Below are 12539 nucleotides of genomic sequence, written 5' to 3' on the forward strand. Positions count from 1 at the left end.
TGTTGATGGGAGACTGTTGATGGGAGACTGTTGATGGGAGATTGTTGATGGGAGACTGTTGGTGGGAGACTGTTGATGGGAAATTGTTGAATTTTCTCCCTTTGCTTCATTCCATGAAGGAGAACACAGCCTTCTCCTCCAAGTGCTTCTACCCTGATGTACTGTTCTGCTATAGCCACCAACCAATGGGCTCAAGTGACTGTGGATGGGAACTCCTGACACCATGACACAAAATAAGCCCTTCCCCTTTTCAGTTGATTTATGTCAAATGTCTTGTTATGGCAATGAAAAGCTGACTAACACCAACAGTGAAAATACTTATTGCTGAAAAGAGTAAAACAAACAAACAAACAAACAAACAAAAAAAGTGGGTATGGGGGCCACTCAGGAACATATGGTTGATGTGTTAATATTTTCATGTGCACATACATCCTTTCTGGATTGAATTTCTATATATTTTTTTGCATTCCTAAAGTGCCGTCTGGGTTATTTTGGGTTTCAGTTGTGGGACTTGATTTCACTTGTGTTTCCTATTGGTTGCTTGAATGTGTTTTGAGTAATGAGCCCATACGTGCACCATCATTCCTAAGGTGATAGAAGAGTTAGTGGATATTAAGGTTGGAAACATTTCAATTTATATTATCAGGCTTGGACAGAGCGTATTTAGACTATCTAAGTAGTCTAAATAAGAAAAATGAGACATTTTTTAATTTATGCTTTACTCACTGTTGTCTAATTATCCTTTGTTGAAGTCTTTTCTGCTGTAGCGTCTGGCAGACACCCCCCGCGCTCTCGAAGTCATCTTTGATCTTGGAAGAGATGAGTGTTATAGCCCATGCCCTGGGAAGCCTCCAGGATTACTGAAATGACTCTGGGACGCAGAGATGTTGCCTCTGTCAAGTACGTGATCACAGAAGGAGATGATTCCCACGTATTTAATATGAAACTGTCACTTAAAGAAAGGTCTGCTTTCCATCCCTAACTGTCAGTGTCTCTAGACTCCAGATGCTAGCAGTTACTGGTAACTGTAGCAACATCAATGTCACCATCTCTTGAGGCAGGCCTAGGGGCCTGATGTGGGAGTCCCTAAAGATATGGTATTGCCTTCCTTTTCATTGTTTTGGCGAAGGACTTAAGAAGGTCAACCTGTAAGTCTGAAAGGTTAATTTGGTCTCATGGCTTCAAAGGCTACACTTGGTCCCGTTGCCTTTGGGCCTGTGGTGAGGCAATTTATCATGGACCATGTGATGTCAGAAAATTGCCCCCATCAATACATCCAGAGAGAAAGAGAGCGTAAGAGGAGGGGCTGGACACCAATATCTTTAAGGGCATACCTCCAGTCACCTAAGTGAGACCCCCGCTCCCCAAAGTTTCCATCACTTCAACGTCGTGCTGTGGACAGCAGATCAATCCTTCCATGCATGGGCCTTTGGATGGCATTTAAAATTCAAGACATAATTACTGACTTGAATTCATCACATAAACGATGCACTACTTTGACTTCTTTGAGGCTGAATGTATCACCCATAATTGTCACATGAACCTGGATGCTAGACCATGGGACAGCCTGCTATTGATGGATCACATGATAAGAATATGTTTGGTTTAGTAAGAAATGATCAAATTGTACTCTAAGTTTCTTTTATCATTTTGTATTCCCACTAGAAGTGAAGGAGCGCTAGCATTCTTCTCCATATATACTTTATCACTTGCCTTGGGATGTGGGCCCTGGGAACGGGTGCCTAGCCACGCCCCATTATTTCTGTCTGCTGCTCTCTAATGACATTTAAGCCGACCACCTTTCCATAGGTTTACTTGCTATCTGTTTACCTTTGTTGAAAAAGTGTCTGCTCAGAACTCTCCATCGCTCCCCCCTCCTCCTCCCCACTCCCTGACCGGACTGTGTCCCCTCTGTCCAGTTTTAAGTTTTCCTCCCATATTTTGGATTCCCTCGTGCATTTTGCAAATATCTCCTTTTAGTTTGTGCCTTGTCTTTGCATTCTCCTAACGTTATTTATGTTTAACTATTTAACCTTAACATCATGGTTCAGTTATTTTTAAATACCCAAGACATCCAAGTTTAACGACTGTGGAGAGAAGTCAGAAGGATCCCGATGTTCCCAGTTGACCACTGACCCCTTTGGTGAGCGTCTGCCTTTGTAGAGCAGATCAAGTCATCAAGCTCAGGACCAGCTCAACCTCAAGCCTCATCTTCTTAATGGGATCATCACTGCTACGATCCGAGAGGCAGCCAGTGGCCTGTCCAAGTTGGCTGGGTCTAGCTGAGCTGACATTTTTGCTGACTAGAGTCATGCTATCTTTGCCAGTTCGCTGGAATAGACGCAGACACGGATTGGGTCACCACGAAGACATTCCTGTCTTGTGAAGCAAGTCTGTTTGTATTTTAGGTTTGCCAGGACTAATGAATTAAAACATTTGGACGCTCTACAGCTTGCTGTTTATCAATGCTTCTGACAGGAGGAGGGTTTTACTTTTGCTCTTGCTTTTTCTAGAAACATGACAACATCCTGGCTGTCGGAGTGGCAAGGAAAGGAGAGAGGGGCTAGGCGAGGAAGCGGAACAGGGAGGTCCCGTGGGATGGGACGCTGGGGTCCGGGGCAGAGCAGGTAGTGTGCAGCCTGGGCAGCTGTCTCTGCTCCTCAGAGTGTCGGTGGCTGCTATGCGGCAGGCGCAGACTGCTCTCTCGCTGAGTCTTGATTCCACAAACTCAACGACTGGCCAAGGCAGTGGCTGGCCCTGGATTACACAAGCGCAGACTCTCAACTAAGTGAGGTAAGGCAGCAGGTGTGGAGACCCAGCTAACCGCCCTGAGCACGGGCAACTTAACTGAGGCTCCGTTACAGTGGCCGGAGAAGGACCCAGCAGCCGCTTTCCCCGGGGAGGTGCGATGGAAAGGCAAACGTGGATGCTGTGTGGTACTCAAAATCTACCGGATCTGGACATCACCCTTTCCGAGACAGACAGATATTTTCTGTTGTCTTGCCCTTAGCTATGTTGATCGATTTCATTCCTCTAGCTGGAAGCCAGAGCAGAGGTCTGTTGGGTAAACCCAAGAGGCAGATTTCCATCTCTTGTGCTTCATTTGTTGATGCAGGAAAGTGGAAAGGGATGTACCTCAAGAGGTGTGAGCTTCCCATCCCTAGAGGTCACACTCAGGCAGACTGAACACTGTAGGTCATCCTTCAGGCTACAACGCTCGTAGCTTCTGCTTGTTTTGTTCAACTTGAGACCATCTGTGCTCTTTCTTCAGAAACAGGTGGTTAAGAGAATATTGATACCAAGCAGAAGAAACTACACAGAAATCTACACAGAAATGTGCCAGAGGGTTTTTTTTTTTTTTTTTTTTTTTGGAAAAGCAAGAAGTCCTGTGTTAAGTCATAGCCATTTCAGGATATCATCCTTTTGTAGCGTACAGTTATGTTGTCATGGTATGTAGAATGTCCAGTGCTCAGAGCTACTGTGAGGATTAACTTAATGGGCTCAACAGAATTCTAAGTGGCTCATAAACAGTTGCTGTGTTTTAAAGCTTTACTGGATGGCTAACAGAAGCCTGTTTTCTTTCAGGATGGTACCTAAGACGATTCACAATGTATGTACATCTGAATGCACTTTTACAAATGTAGGCCTTGAACTTGCCCACATAAGTAATTGTAAAAACAAACCCCAGTGTTCTGGATACTATTTTTAGACACAGAAAAGCTATGGGAAAGAGAAAAAAAAACCTGACCATGAGAAAATATTCTGCTACCACGGTTCCCAGGACCCTGCCAAGGATGGCTAAAGACATTATTTATATTTTGCCATTTTTGGAGACATTTTCCTTAAAATATCATGCAGATTTTTTTTTTGGGAGTTTCTGCCTACATGAGATGAATAGGAGAGAGTTTAGAAGAGACATGACCAAAAATAGAAATGTTAATATAGGATTTTCCATGTATTGTCTCTAAGTTTATTAACTAAATAATAATTTAATAACTAGAGCCAAATACTGGTGGGATGCTTTGGGGTGTTTTGTTTAAAAGAGGGCTTCATGTAGCCCAGGCTGGCTTTGAACTCACAATTTAGTAAATATTACCTTGGATCAGCTGATCCTCCTGCGTCCTTCCATGCGTGCTGGTAATTATAGCTGTGCACCCTACAGCCAAGTTTTGTTTTGGGCTGTACCGTGCTGTTAAGAAGTGAAACACAGTGTTTGATAGATTTCTTGGTCATCAGATAGCTAAGAATGTAATTTTCATACTACAAATATAAGGTGGTGTAAAATGGATTGGGATTACTTTAAATGATATTCGTCCTTTACTACCTCCCAAACGAAACATCGTATTTAATTTAGGCTTTGTGTGTATGTGTGTTTGCGTGTCTGCATGGCCGTGCAAGCATGCACATGCACATGGAAGCCACAGGCCAACCTTTGGAGTTATGCCTCTGGTTTGGTCGTCTTTGTTCCTTGAGGCCTGGTCTTTCACTAGTTAGTGGGGCTTGCTGCCAGTTAGGCCAGGCTAGTTGTCCCAGGCGCCTCAGAGATCCGCTTGTCTCTGTCTCTCTATGACTGTGGTCATGAGTTCATAGCGCTATGCCCCCTGATTTTTACAGGAGAATTGAACTCGGATCCTTCTGCTTACCTGGCAAGCATTTACCAGCTGGGCTCTCTCCCCAGCCCCTAAGCATGGAAAAGCAGCTTAGTCTGAGGCCAGCTGACAGTCTATTAAGACTGTATCATTTTAATATTGTCCCCAATTAAAAATAATAGGCGACCCTCAAAACCAAAATTCAACTATCAATGGAAAGCAATATTGAAACTATGAAGTAGGAATTTTTAAACCATGTCTCATTCATTCTGAATGTCTATTATCAAAGTAATTTTTTTTTGCAGAAGAGAGAAAAAAATTAAAATGGCCCAAGTACATACGTAGTTACAATGTGGGGAAAGGCAACTTACTAAATACCCCTTCTTATTTCCGAGGGTCTCTGGAGTGTCGGGCTGCGACGCTGGGTAAACTGACAATAGCTATCTCTTATCCTTGCAGCTGGAAGACCCAGGAGAAGGCTGGGCCTCAGGTGCCCACATGATCAGCACAGCCCGGGTACCTGCAGATAAGCCAGTTCGCATCGCATTTAGCCTCAATGATGCCCCAGGTACACTTGGCTTCAGGGAAGAGGGCTGCCTCCAACACTTGCCAAATCTTCACCCTATTTGTGATTTCCATGGAGAATGTTCAAAATTGTGTGTTTGCATGATCTGACGTGAAGATGTATGCTACCCGATCACACAGTTAGATATTCCAGAAGTACTTCTAGAAGCTTCTTCCCCCTCACCACCACAACTAATTTGGTTGTTTTAACTCTTCCCTCCCTTCCTTCTTTCCTTCCTTTCCTTCCTTTCCTTTCCTTCCTTCCTTCCTTCCTCCTTTTCCCATTCTACCTTTCCTTCAGGTTAAGATTCACAGAGCTATAACAACTTCTAAGGATAGTAGACGATGTCATTGTTAAAATGGCCTGAGGAAGTATTTCTTAAGAGCTGGCAGTTGGCTAGATAATATAAAAATATCACTGTCACCATTCCAGCCACCCGTGTGCAAGGTTGGAGTCTCACTGGTGTTCCCACACTTCCGGCTAAACAAACAGACTTCACCAGGAATGATGAATGGGGCAGGTGAGGAGGGGCTTCTCTAAATAGTAAGGTCTGAGGTGAGCCTGCCATATTTAGAGTCTTTTGTCATAGCTCCCTTCAGCGACCTCTTAACACGCATATGGAATCGCACCACCCTTGATCAAAGGGGCCCAAGTGGTGGGAGGTCACAGTGGCTATGAAAGGAAGATCTGCTCTATGAGCTCTGAGACTAACGTCGCCTGTTAAAATCACAGGCTCATGCATTACCATTTAAACCTCAGTTCTTTTGAGAACGGAGCCTCGTTTTCTCTGTTATTCTCTCTCTCCTTCCCTGGAGTGTCCACATAGGAGTGGTGTTTTAAAAATTAATGCTTCAGGGCTGGGGTGGTAGCTTAGCCAGTAGAGTACTGTCCATGCAGACACGAAGCTCAGTTTCCTAGACGCCTTAGACAAAAGCTGGGCGTGTTGGTGCACACTTGTAAATCCAGTACTGGGGAGGGAGAAGCAGAAGTATCCTCGGACTCTGTCCCTGACTCCCCAGTGGGTCCCAGGAGAGTAAGGGACCTTGTCTCAAAGGACAAGGTGGGCGGCACTTGAAAAATGCCACCAAGGTTGTCTTTTGGCCCCTACATGCATGCAGACACATACACACATACACGATTGATGTGTGAAAAGTGGCATAATCATTCCAAAAGAGTATACAGTAAGGAATTTTGCTCTAGAAATTCTGGTGTGACGTACCCATATGTGATATGCTGGATGATTACATAGCTATTCATCTACCCTAAAGTCTCCAGACCATAGTCACAGTGCAGAATGTTCTGGAGTATGGAGAGGTGAAAACTTGACTCTTCATTATATATTTTTGACACTAATCCCATGACCTTTTTCAGTGTTCTGTGTCTCCCATTCAAGGGTTATTCTGTAAGACACTGGTGAGCAGAAACATCTGCACTAGGAAGAACCACACCAACATAGAAATGAACACTACCTTTCTGATTCTCTGCGCAGTAGGAACTCATCTGTGTTCTTTGCTCAAGTTTAAATGACCATATAACATAGGCATGAGCATCCCATACCTACACGGTGGAATTCTGAGGCTGGAGACCACATTGTTAGGTAAATTATGGAGTTATGATCCAACCTCAGGATCTTCGAAGTCCAAACCCCTTCATTACTATTTCTCTAAAAAGTACAAGAAAACCTTCCTGTTTTTAAGACACTTCAAAGCTCCAAAATTTCAAGGAATGGCCTCAACAAGTAGACGTCAAGACACACAGGTGCAAGTGCATAATCCAAGGAGTAAGGAGATGTCTAATTTACCTTCTTCTGTGCAGGTTCCATAGGCACAGAATGTGCCCCATTTATAATAAACGTAAAAATGAAAATTTCAATCTATGAAACTTGGTTTACTTGGCTTACTCAAGTAAAATTATTACATAATTTTATACAAGACAAAGAAATGAACCATATCAGAAAAGAGTCATAGAGATGCGAGTCTCATCTTTGTGCTGGAAGGATTTTTTTTGAAGTCGAAATGTATACCAAGATTTGCGTGGCCCTGTCTTTGAGTTCTCATGACCCTGGCTGAGAGTTTTTGAGCATTTTAAATCAATGCATTCACATTTTTTTTCAGTCTTTTTTGTTTCTCTTTTCAATGTTTTCAAAATGTCCACTTTTGAAATTTATGTTTCTTAACAGATGTGTTTAGAAAAGGTTACACTTTAAGTCATTCTTACCCTCTACTTCCTACCCTCTACTCCCTACCCTCTACTCCCTACCCTCTACTTCCTACCCTCTACTTCCTACCCTCTACTCCCTACCCTCTACTCCCTACCCTCTACTTCCTACCCTCTACTTCCTACCCTCTACTTCCACAAAAGGATGCATAGGAAGGCTTGTGAAGACTCTACCATGGTTAACTATTTTAGCTTTATAGTCGATGTGTCTCAGTTTGTCCAGGAAGGCTATCTGCTGATAGATTCTAAACCAATGGGTAGTTCCCACTGTTTTTCCACCTAGCCTGAGGATATGCCTTGAGAGTATCCATCAAGAACACATGCTAAGAAAAACAAAAGTCAAAGGGCATGACCTTGTGAGGAAGAGGGGTTGGGGGAACCAGGGGAGCTCAGAGGGAAGTAATGGGGGGGTGGGTGTGCTCTAAGTACACCGTGTAAATGTGCATGTTTATCAAAGAATGTTAAGAACATGTTAACAACATGTTAAGAAAAAAGAACATATGCATTAAGATCCAACCCCTGTCTATACTGATCTTATAGACTTGCTACTTTTCTGTGAGGACAAAGGAAGCCCTCTTACATGTTTATACATGTTATATATGAAATGTGCAACATTTCAAGCATTGGTCAGAGCTGAGGACTTGGAAAATTTCCATGCACACAAAGTTGTTAGTTCACCAAAAGATGCTTTGTAGCTATTTGGGACACTCCCTTCAAATTCTTGACTAAGGAGTGTGTGGAGCATCCCACAGGCACACAGATAACATTTGCTATCATGCAGGATATACATGCCTTTTGCATTCCAGGGTGTCCGTCCTGTGGACCACATATTTAGGAAGAAAAAAAAAAAACCAAAGGGAAATATCCTGCACTTTCATAGCAAGTGGGTAAAGGAACGTAGCCTTTTGAGGAGTTATTAATTCCACACTGTTAGATATATTATGGATGAATATGCAGAGTGAAAAGGAAAGGAAGACATCTTTACTTATGAATGTTGATGATACATTTCTTTCTCTTTTCGAGGATCATTTATTCTTTGGCAATTTTGCACATGTATAAAATTTATCTTGACCATATTTACTCATTTCTATTATTTTGTTTATTTACATGTGTATGTGTGCTACCTTGAGATTAGAAGTGGGTACTGCATCTCTTAGAGCCAGAATGACAGGCATTTTCGGGATACAGTGTAGCAGGAGAACTGGGATTAGAACTCTGGTCCTCGGGATTGCACAGCAAGAGTTCTTAACCAGTGATTCACTTCTCCAGCCCCCATGAATTCATCTCTTGTAGGACTAATATAGTTACTATTCCAGTAATTTCAGGATGTTTTGGTATACATTCCTGAGACATTTACTCTAGATGTTTAGGGGTTTGGAGTTAGGGAAGGGTAATTTGGGACTTATCTTCATAGTGTGATCTGAGGTCAGCTAAGCTAGTCAGCCTCGTTGAAATTTGTTTTTTCTTGAGTTGCATATGGAAGGAAGAATGAAATACCACCTTATAGGTGAAGCATTTAGCCAAGTGCTTGACCCAAATTAAATATTCAAGTTGTCCCCATAATTATGGTAACTGATGGGGGAATATTAAGACAAATATAAACGACTGGGGCACATGTGCTCTGTGGACATTCCACACTGCTTCTCGATGCCAAGATATACTTCACAGTGTAGCTGCCTGCTGTTGTTTGGGGATTAGAAATCCAGTGAGTGAGTAGTGTTACTGCCTCTCTCAGAAACTGACTTTTCTTATCTCCTATGTTTCCAGGATTTTGCCAAAGCTATTAGGATGCACACTAGGTGGGGCCAAAGACATGACACACACAATGAGGCAAGACATGACCTGCCCCAAAAGACCCCTTAAAAGTCTGAGATTTGCATATTAGTCCATACAATCTGGAGAAATTGGCAAAGCCCTTGGAAGGAGCTGTCAATAAAACTGGACTGAGAGGTAGATTATAGAAAGGTGTCATCTCTAGGTATAAAATATGTATGTGAGAAATCTATCTTTTAGCAATTGTTCTTCCTATTGCTTCCAAGAAGAAATTGTGAGCAAGACCTAAGAGTCCAGAAGAGCTGTGTAGTCAGAAAACCTTAAACCACGGTCTGTTCACACAGATGCTGATGTAACCAAAGGGTAGAAATTTGGTGGAAGTGTCTAGACTGTGGAGAGAAGAGAGAATGGAAGAGGTGCTCTATATCACACAGCACAAAGTGATGTGAGTCTGGTTTAGGATGAAATGATGAAGCTTGAAAAAGATTTTGAAGGAAGGATCAGAACAACTGGGTGACAGTTTGGCTTTCAAGAGTGAAGGCTTGTCATTGTTAGTTGACAGAAAATGAGGAACTGGGTTCCAGAGTCTTTGTGGACCTCAGAGGGCTTCCATACAAAGCAGGCTTTGGGGAGAATCATATGGAGTTCTATAAAGGACAGTCATCTTGTCCAGACCTCTGTCCTTCATAACTGATACTTTGGCAGCTGTAATTCCTGGAGGCAGCTATGCCGGCCTTCAATACTGTCGTGGTGAGTTTAGCTACCGCTTTGGTTCCAGGCAGGTCTCTTGTGCACTCTGCCTGCCCAGAAGCTCTCTGGATTAGCAGATGAAACATGCGTGCGCACGCATGTACACACACACACACACACACACACACACACACACACACACACACACTCCTAAACCTTCCCCTGCTAGCAAACACTCTCTTCCAGTACTCCTGAATTATCTCCTCTTAAAATCTAGATTTTATCTCTGCTACCCCAGGTCCAATCGAGGAAGTGACCAGTGGCCACTTTGATTCTCTCATGTCGGTAGGCCTTTAGGTCCAGTCTTTCTTCTTCCCTATAATGGAGGTCTCTGCCTCCTTCCCTTCTCCCAGTTCTCAGCCCCATCAAATGTAAAGGTCTCACCTCAGTCTACCTGCCCAGCCATTGGCTGTTGACATCTTTGTTTCCCAGTCAAAATCAACTGGGGCAGGGACCTGCAGCGTCTGGCAAGCAAATGTGGGAATTCCCATGTGATTTGGGAGTCCATTAAATCAAATCCCCAATACAAGACGCTCAGTATTGTTTCCAAGCCAGGAATTCCCAAATGTTAACAGCCTAAACGAGGTCTTCTGATGAATTAGTTTCCACGATAATAAACATGCTGAGAAGAAATAGGAATTCCCCCTAACTTGAATTACGGTGAACCACAGGCTCTGTTCTAATGGGAGAGAATTTAGAATTGGACAGATGTTAGGATTTCGTTTAACTACCTGAGAATTTTCTTTGTCTTCAACTGGGTGACAAGGGTGGCAAATGCTCACATAAATATAGACTTTGTATTCATTCTCTCTGCCCCACTCTCACTCCAAGGATATTGGCCTGGACTGGTAGCTCTTAACATTTTATGTTTAAAAATTAAGTTGTTGGAATTTTCGCATTAGGGTACAAATTAACCATGCAGGGGTTAGTCTAAAACTCCAGGAGCCATCCTGTCAGAGTCATTAAAATATTTTGTTTTTATCTCAAAAACCCATGTGTTCTGTCTAGCAGTGGGAATTCTGCAGAATTGCTGAAGCAGCTACCATTGTGTGTGCTCTTAACGGTGCAGTGACCTTTCTGTCCAAGTGCACGTGGCTATCAGACAGACTGACTTAGGTGACATGTCCCTCGCCCTTGTCTCCTTCTATGAACGTTTTCTACTTTGCTTATTATCTCCCCCTCTCTTCCCAGGCCTAGATGTTTCTGGTCCTCTCTCCTCCCTAGACGTTTAATCGTTTTCCTCCAGAAAGGTGCTTGGAAGTCTTCCTCTGCCTGGCCATAAGTGGATGCTGAGGAGTCTTGCTTAATTGCTTTACCTATCTATTGAATAGAAAGGTAAAGTCCCGCTAGAGCCCTGGATGCCCCACACACCCAGCAAGCAAAGAGGCACCATGGCAGCCACTCTAGCTTTAGAGATTCACAACACATGTATGAAATCAATGATACAATAACACTATGCAGCCTTTTGGAGTTCATTCTTATTAGTGAAAATTTCCTTGGGATGCAATCAGTTTTATTTATTTTGGTTGGAATCTGTTGCTTAAATTTTCAAAGAAAGGCTACACAGGAAGTAAGTGTTTGTGGAGTACGTAGACATTTACAATTGTGTTATCCCACCTCAGTTTCATACTGCTAATAACCTTACAGAGAGATGTCGTATCCACTTCTGCAAATATTTCCCTAAGGGAACTAAGTAGCCTGCTTCCCATGGGCAGTTAGTAAGTAGGGAGGTCCTGGGTAATTCCGTATCACTCCCCAGCCAGAGGTAGGGCTTGTTCAATGAGAGGAACCCATGAGTGGATGCATGGTGGTGCACACCTATAGAACTCAAAAGACAGAAGCAGGAGGATTTCCACAAGTTCTAGGAAAGCTTACATTATATAATAAAGACCCTGCTTTTTTTTTTTTTTTTACTTGAATGTTTCTGACAACAAACAGCTCCCCAGTCATCAGAGGGAGAATGAGAGGTTATTTCTAATATGTTGTTGGAGATAAAGGGAAAATGTATTTGGTGGGGTGCTGAGCAGGAAGTGTCCTTTTTTGGAGGTTATTGAGGCTCTTGATTCCAGACCCCTCTCTGACACCAAATTCTGCAGATGCTCAAGCCCTCTCTATAAAATGGCATCGTGTTTGCACGGCCTGTGTACATCCTCCTGTGCTTTGTCTTCAGATAACTTAACTGAATACAGTGTGAAGGCTGTGTAAACACCTGCCATCGTTCGTTACCTCAGAAATAACAAGGAAAGCAGCCGATGCATGTCACTGCAGACCTAATTCTTTTTCTGCCACATTTTCAGTCCATGATTGGTTGAACGTACAGGTGTAGAGGGCCAGCTGTGTGTGACATGCTGTGCTTGGTGCCAGCTGTGTGTGACATGCTGTGCAAGACGAAGAGTACCAATGAGCTGAGTAAGTCAAAACGTTCTGAGAGAAAAACCGGATACATGATGGAGTCAGCAAAAGGACCGGGGATAGAAGAGTGCTCCTAAAAGAAAACCAAAATCTGCCATAAGCTGCATCAAGTCCTTCTCAGGGAAAGAGTGTTTGTGACAGAACCATCAGGGAATGGCAGTCCTACTGGCTTTCTCTCAGAACCATCAGGGAATGGCAGTCCTACTGGCTTTCTCTCAGAACCAGCAGGGAAT

At 43.1% G+C, this 12539-nt stretch overlaps 1 protein-coding gene across 1 annotated transcript in view; it reads left to right on the forward strand.

Annotated features, from left to right (window-relative positions):
- Positions 1-2365: 2365 nt before the first annotated feature.
- Map3k7cl (MAP3K7 C-terminal like) overlaps positions 2366-12539 on the forward strand; it is a 40701-nt gene continuing 30527 nt past the window's right edge. The window contains exons 1-2 of the mRNA XM_021209906.2: positions 2366-2793; positions 5049-5157. Of these exons, the coding sequence (XP_021065565.1) occupies positions 5088-5157 (70 nt within the window). The 5' untranslated portion in view covers positions 2366-2793; positions 5049-5087. The remainder of the gene's footprint in view (positions 2794-5048; positions 5158-12539) is intronic.

Source organism: Mus pahari, chromosome 12 (genome assembly GCF_900095145.1).
Source record: "Mus pahari chromosome 12, PAHARI_EIJ_v1.1, whole genome shotgun sequence".
Classification (NCBI taxonomy): domain Eukaryota; kingdom Metazoa; phylum Chordata; class Mammalia; order Rodentia; family Muridae; genus Mus; species Mus pahari.